This window comes from Kryptolebias marmoratus, linkage group LG22, assembly GCF_001649575.2.
Source record: "Kryptolebias marmoratus isolate JLee-2015 linkage group LG22, ASM164957v2, whole genome shotgun sequence".
Classification (NCBI taxonomy): domain Eukaryota; kingdom Metazoa; phylum Chordata; class Actinopteri; order Cyprinodontiformes; family Rivulidae; genus Kryptolebias; species Kryptolebias marmoratus.
In genome coordinates this window covers 28025327-28032325 of record NC_051451.1, presented here as the reverse complement: position 1 = coordinate 28032325, position 6999 = coordinate 28025327, and the positions used below count along the sequence as shown (strand labels likewise).

Genomic DNA, 6999 nt, shown 5'->3' with positions numbered 1-6999 from the left:
AGATTTAAATACATTTTGTACTTTTGAGCCGGTGAAGTTGTCGGAACTAAAGCTTTTGTTTTACTCTGTGATTAAAGAAGCATTTAATTCAAAGAAACTCACCTGTCTTCCTGTCAGAAGGACGTGGAAATCAGGAGAATCTCTGGGAATTTATTTTATCCAACAGGACGGGGGTAAATGAGGGAAACTAAAAGAAAAATGAGCCGTAAAATGTTCATAAATGAGTCGTTCAAGCTTCACTTTAGTGACTTTATTGAAAAGAAAAACAAACTGCTTGTTTTTAACTTACATCATGTGAAACACAGAGTTATTTCTTCCAAACAGTGCTGAGATCTAAATAAAATTAATACAAACTGCAGCAAAGAGAGTAAATGTTAGGAAACGTGACGGCTTCTACAGCTCCGTGTCCAAACAACAACAAATAAAAACATTCAGGTAGGAAAGTCTTGCATAAAGAGAACTGAGTGAAAACACAACCAGCAGATGTTTCATAAAATAACCGTTAAATGAAACGAGACGACCGACATGCAGAAACGTCCAACAGCAGCTTAACATCTGGCTCGTCTGAAACCAGCACCAAAAAGTTTGTATCAAAAAGACATTTTAGGTCCTAACTTCTGTAAACTCAGGGAAGCCTCTCCAGTCCTGAAACATTTTTATAAAATCATCCGTTTCCTTCTAAGCTGCGACCGGACGGAGACACGAAGTTTACTGAATTCTGTGTCTGAATGATATTTAAATGGTTTATTTTTATTCTATCTGCGGTTCTGTTGGAGTCCCAGGACCTCAGGAACGTCAGATTCTCTCGCTGAAACAAACGGACGCCGGATTATTTTAGGAGAAATATTCCAGTGGCTCATCCATCTGCGAAGCTCTTTCCTGAACGCCGTTAGAGTCGCAGCCCAGCGAGACACTGGCTGAAGTAGGCGGGGCTTAAAGCCCAGCATCCATTGAGCACAACATGGCCGCCTGTAAACAGGATGCTCTGGCTTCACTTCTGCAGGCAGGAAGTAGACGGAGATGCGTCGTCCATCTTTGTTTAGTCTTTGGCGACGGGAGTTTTATGGCATCTTTCTGTGAAACTTTGACATGATCCGAACAAACAAGCCTCCGAGGAATCTGACTCGTTGTCGCCTAACGAGGAAAACGAGGCAGAAAGGCAAGAAAAAAAGGAATTATTCTGCTTTTTTTAGCCTTTACTGCTGAGCGAGAGGAAGATGTGAAAATGCTTTTCATTTAGATTTGTGTTCCAGGCTGACATCTAGCAAAGCACTCAATTATGTTCAAGCATAAAGCGAACGCATTCATCAAGCTAAAAGAAGAGGAAATAAACTGACAGGCTAAATTAATTCACTGGAACGACTCGCCCTTGGAAACAACCCGGGGTCCAGATTAAATGTTCTCGTTGGAGCGAAGCGACGGCGTTTCACTTCCTCAGCTCCGCCCACAACAGAAGAAATAAAGTTTGTACAACGGAAGAGTTTCTGAACTATTGGCACAAACCAGTGAAACCAGGCAGTAAAACCTAAAAGCTCTAAATTTACTCTTCAATGAGAGTGGGCAGGAAGTGAGGCCCGGTTCAGAGCTGGCACCAACGTCCATCTTGATCGATCAGATTGTTTTCAGACGCCTCCGAGGTCGTTTGGACAACCCGTCCAGAGCCGAGCCGTCAGGCTGACAGACAGCTGAAGCGGCCATCTTTAATATTCAGTTTATTCTGAATGATAACGGGTTACAGGACGGTGAGTTCTGATTGTTTTAGAGTTGATTGAACCCGCTGTGGTCACTGCATAGTAAAACATGTCGCGTCAAACAAAAACCAACAGTCTGAGCAGCTTTTTGTCACATTATATTCACTTCAGCTGTGGCTCTGACCGTGTTAACATCTGCTGCACGCTGTGCGATGAGCTCGTCGGCGTGGGTCGAGGTAAACGCCAGCCTCGAATCAGAGCCGAACACCTGCAATCGGATCACCCAGGACGGATGTTTAACGACAGGTCTGAACGGCCTCTTAGTGTGAATCTCTCCTCAACCAGTGTCACAGAAACACCAAGACACTCATTTTTGGCATCAGAAAACACTAAAGTAACAGCAGTTTGTTCATAACAAGGGCTCTGAGGTCCGTCCGAACACAAAGAATAAAGATTAAATAAGATAACCCAAATACTTCAAAGGCCAGTGATAGTACCATAAATTACAGGTTTTAGTATTAAACATTTCAAAACCAAGAAAAATACATTCATTAGGATGCAACAGAGAGAACATCCCAGCAAACCGCTCCGACAGCAGCAGGAAATCATCAAAAATGACAGTTTTGTGTTTCTGTGTCAGATTGTCTGACCTCTGCAGCATCGTTCAGTGTGGAGGTCAAACCTGAAAACTAAGATATTTACAAGAAATAACAGCAGGAAACCGCCCGGGATGTAAAAATAATAAAAAGTTAAAAAGGTAAAACCCTCGGCTCGTTAAAAACCTGAGGAACCAACAGAAATCACAGGCAGCTGATGTTGTTGTGACAGTTAGCGCCACAAACCGAGCTGTTAGAGACACGTCTGATCGTTAATCAGCAGATTCTCGTTAGCGGCCACTGAGGACGGACCGAGGCAAGCCAACCCGTCTGCTCCCGCCGCCACAGACAAGAAGTCTGAGGAGCGGTCAGAAACAACATCTTACCTGCTGCAGATGGCTCGTTTCTGACAGGACTGATGAGCTGACGGCTGGTCAGAACGAGTGGATCACTGCCGTCTTCAAACCGAGCCGACTTGAACGCCGGGCCTCCGACACGTCAGAAATTGAATCCAGTTTAACATTTTTATTTACTTTACTGTAAATAAAATAAAAACCTGATATTCTGCTTGTTTCAGCAGTTCAGAACAATTTAAACTTCATTTAACGCGACGGGTAACTAGTAGCCTAACTAACACTAACCTGGAAGACTCTTCCGGACTTTTTCTCCTCCGGATGAAGGAAAAACTGAAGTTAAATTCTGTTGCTGGGGGTGCTACAGCTGGATGCTGCTCATAACTGAACATAAACGAGCTTTTAACCCCAAACTGAGCGCAGTTTAAAAACTAAACATTTCTGTGAAACTTGGCTCGATCCACTTTGGTCTGAGCTGCGTTCCGACTAGCCACTGGCTCATCAGTCCTGTCAGAATTAAACCATTTCTCTGAGCCGCGGTGACTCAAAAACTCATCTACAACAGGTAAGATATTGTTTATAAGCTTTCCACAGAAGCCCCACTTCAAAACGTCCAAACCAGCCCTTTAACCGGTTGTTTTATTTTGAAAGGTCGAGGTCACAGCTGACAGGAAGAACTCAAAACACTTCAGGCGTTAAAGAGCTGTTTTCAACTTTTACAGTCTGCGTTTGGGGTTAGTTCTGTGTGGTTTAAAGTACCGAACAACAACCAGAGAAACTTTTATAAATAATAAAAACGTGCAGCATAAATACAAGTCTGTGCAGCCGACGTGCACGTGATGCCGGGTACCGAGAATACAATCTTCTGCTGAACCAAAGTAGACGGAGGCCGATCAGTCGGTAAACGCCGAGCTTTACCTCCAACCGGATCAATACTAGACGAGTTTGACTCCAAGATACAAACCAAACGTAAACAAGAACATCACCTGCAGAGCATGACGAAGGATTATATTGCACTTTTAGTCAGTAAATTATAACCTCCAGTGAACAACCCAGAGTCCCTTGGTCCAAAAAAAATTAAAAATAAAACCCAAACTGTCAGGTATCAGAAATAAATTAAACATATAACATCATGAATGTACATTTGTTCCTGGAAAACCTGACAGAGAGACACTTGACTCCCAGACAGAGTTGATCTAAATTTATCCATGAATCATCCCGACTGGATGTTTGGAACAAATTAAACTGAATCTGGAGTTTCTGCAGCTTTAAAACTGAAAACACTCAACGGAATGTGCAGAAAGTTCAGCTTTTAACACCAGCGCCTTAAAAAAACATCATAATCTGACTTTAAAAAAAGGAAATTATTGTCTATAACCTGTTTAGGTTGTTCAGGTTTCTTAACAAAAACTGAAATGTAAAAAAGCCTCAGACTGGAATAAACCTGCATGACTTGATGGTTTTAAACTTGTATAAATTAAATGTAATAACTCTGCATCACTTGACAAAACTAAACCGTTTCAGAAAGTCTATAAAAACGAAACCAGCTAAATAAAAACGTTGAATCCCTCAGCTCCCGGGCTGACGGGTCCCCTTCGCTCCATCAGTAGTTCTACTTTTTGGAAAGTTTACCCGCCTTCTTATTCAGCTCGTAGGGCGTCCGCAGGATGCTGGGCGTCTCCTCCATCACGCGCACCAGGAGGTTATCGATGTAGTCCTCCAGCTCCCTGATGTGGGCGTCTTTCTTCCTCACCACCTCTTTCTGCTTGATGAGCTCCTGGACGACTTCCTCGAAGGACAAGTTCCTGTAGTTGGCCACGCTCTCCTGAACCGCCTCCTGAAACACCATCGACACATTCGCTTTAGTCAGGTGGCCGTCGTGTTCGAGGTCACGGGGTCGTGGGGTTGTTCGTTTTCTCACAACTTTAATCGTCCTCAAGACGCTCGGATCAGAAGCTCCTCCCTCCAACACCACAACCATGTGTTTATCAGACAGACTGAGTCAGAGCACGCCGTTTGTTGGAGAACAATAACGAGCGAACGAAGAGAACGTGACCCGGCGCCGCCTGGCTGAGGCGTACTTCCTCCCGCCAGCGTCTCCGTGGTCTTTAAGCTCAGAGGTTTCTGAGTTTTGATGGATCAGTTGGATTTTCTAACAGCCTCAGCAGAAACAAAATGGCTCCGTTAAAGTCTGACCAATCACGCGACACTTGGAGCTGCGAGAAACAGTTCGACCTGGGCCTCGCGGACGGAGCCGCCACGAGAACAAACACGACGAGACTGAGCACCGACTTCCTGTCTTTAAGAGCAAACTGAAGCTGTAAAGAAGAGTGGGCCAAGATTCTTCCACAACCATGAAGAGACGGATAAAGTCACAGCAGAGGGAGGTTTCTCTCCTCCTTTCAGCTTTTTGTTGTTTCGTTTTCAGTTTTTTTTAGGTAATAGTTTTATTTTTATCTTTAAATCAAGCCGGCGCAGGAACCCCGCTCTTATTAGGGAGACAGAAAGCACCAGACTAACTCGTGTGTGTGTAACTGTCACGTTCTGAGCTGCTAATAAAGCTTTAATTAGAGCCGCCGCGTGGCCGGCGACATGTCGATGATTTTTACGACAAACCTTGTTGATGGCGTGTCTAATAAACTGAGAGGACGGGATAAAAACTGCTTTCTTTTGTCTCCAGGCGACAAACACGTGTCTGAATTTAAGGATCATATTTGGAGAAACGCGCGGCTCGTCTCGTGCTGCGACACGAGGATCGTCCTTAACGAGGACAGACTCCGCCCCCTCCCAAACGACAGGGCGGCAAAGCTTTCACCCCGTTTAAAACACCACACTTATCAGCTTCCGCTCCCGTGAACCGCCCAGGTGCACGAAGACCCCGAGCGCCGCAGAGCGAGCACCGCAGAGCGACCGCCGCCGGGCGACGCTAAACAAAATGAGATTAAATGTCCGACGTAGAGAGGGTATCAAGAAGAGAGCCACAGATACACAAAAAGACATCTCACTGGAAGATTTAAGCCACCTGAGATAGAGCAGGAGAATAAGGAAGTGGATTTACACACACACACACACACACAGCATAATAATCAGGAGCTTTAGTGGCTGCTGACAAAGGCCTGGAAATGACCATGAACTGGCAAAGTAATGATGACCATTTTTCCGCGATCAGTGGTGAGAAGAAGATAAGGCGCACACTTGGCATTCTCCAGTTGTGTCATTACAGTTTCTAATGAGCTCAGCTTTGAGAATCTAAAAGCTGAGTCCTTTGAAATCTCTCGCCGCCCTCCCTACCCTCCCAGTGTGTGGTTAATTAGGGCCTTGAAGCGCAGGAAATGGTAGCTGCCATTTCTGGAAGGAACAGCGGCGCACGGGGGCACATGTGTGGATACCGACAGCCCTCGACACCCGCAGAGAAAGGTGAGGAAAGCCATTATCAGCATTCTCCTTCTCATTTAGGCGTCACTTTAGCTGCTGCTCACTCGCACACACCACTTCTGCTGATTCTTTTATTTTTTTAAGGGAAACTAAACAAAAGAAAAACTTCAGACGAGCCAGGAACACAAAGAGGGAAAAACAACTTTTCCTTTCTTTGTCACAACATAAATAAGACGGCCGAGCCCGACACCGAACACCCGCCGCTCTGAATTATGACGGGATGATGACCGACGGCTGCAGCTGCTAATTAGCCAAAGGGAAGGCCTCGTGCATCAATCTCACCAGCTGCTACGTCAAATAAAACCTAAATAGTTTGCAATTAAAAGCGCAGACAAAGACGCAGACGTTACTGCCGGAGTCGCTTCTTGTTTCGGAAAAAAAAAAATCATAAAAAAAGTTTTAAAAGTTGAAGAAAATTCCAACCGAAGCTCTAAAAACAAACCTTACATTTTCACGTCTGAACTGAGGCGCAAATAAAACCAGAGCCACGGTCGCCATGACAACCACACGCCTGTCTGTCGCTCTGCAGAGAGGCAGGCAGAAACGGACTGAAAAGTAAGCCTCAAAAACTAAAAGTTGGGACAGAAACAGGTTAGTTTTTATGTTGGAGATATTAGGAGTTAAAAAGAGCTTCACTTCCTGTTTCAAAGAGAAGATTTTGAGCTAAAATAAAAATTAATCTATTAAAGTTTGTCTGATTGCTCTCTGGGTTCAGATCCAAACTGGACCGGGTTTAGAGCTCCTAACAGGACCGGGTTTAGAGCTCCTAACAGGACCGAGTTTAGAGCTCCTAACAGGACCGGGTTTAGAGCTCCTAACAGGACCGAGTTTAGAGCTCCATCAGGACCAGGTTTAGAGCTCCAACAAGACCGGGTTTAGAGCTCCATCAGGACCGGGTTTAGAGCTCCTAACAGGACCGGGGTT

At 44.8% G+C, this 6999-nt stretch overlaps 1 protein-coding gene across 4 annotated transcripts in view; it reads right to left on the bottom strand.

Moving 5' to 3' along the window:
- Positions 1-234: 234 nt before the first annotated feature.
- Positions 235-6999, bottom strand: part of LOC108240685 (rab11 family-interacting protein 2) — a 15538-nt gene continuing 8773 nt past the window's right edge. For 3 of the 4 annotated variants that reach the window (XM_037973597.1, XM_037973598.1, XM_037973599.1), the window contains exon 6: positions 235-4477. In XM_037973597.1, coding sequence (XP_037829525.1) covers positions 4253-4477 — 225 coding nt within the window. In that variant the 3' untranslated portion in view covers positions 235-4252. The remainder of the gene's footprint in view (positions 4478-6999) is intronic. The other variant, XM_017424355.3, reaches the window with a different exon arrangement.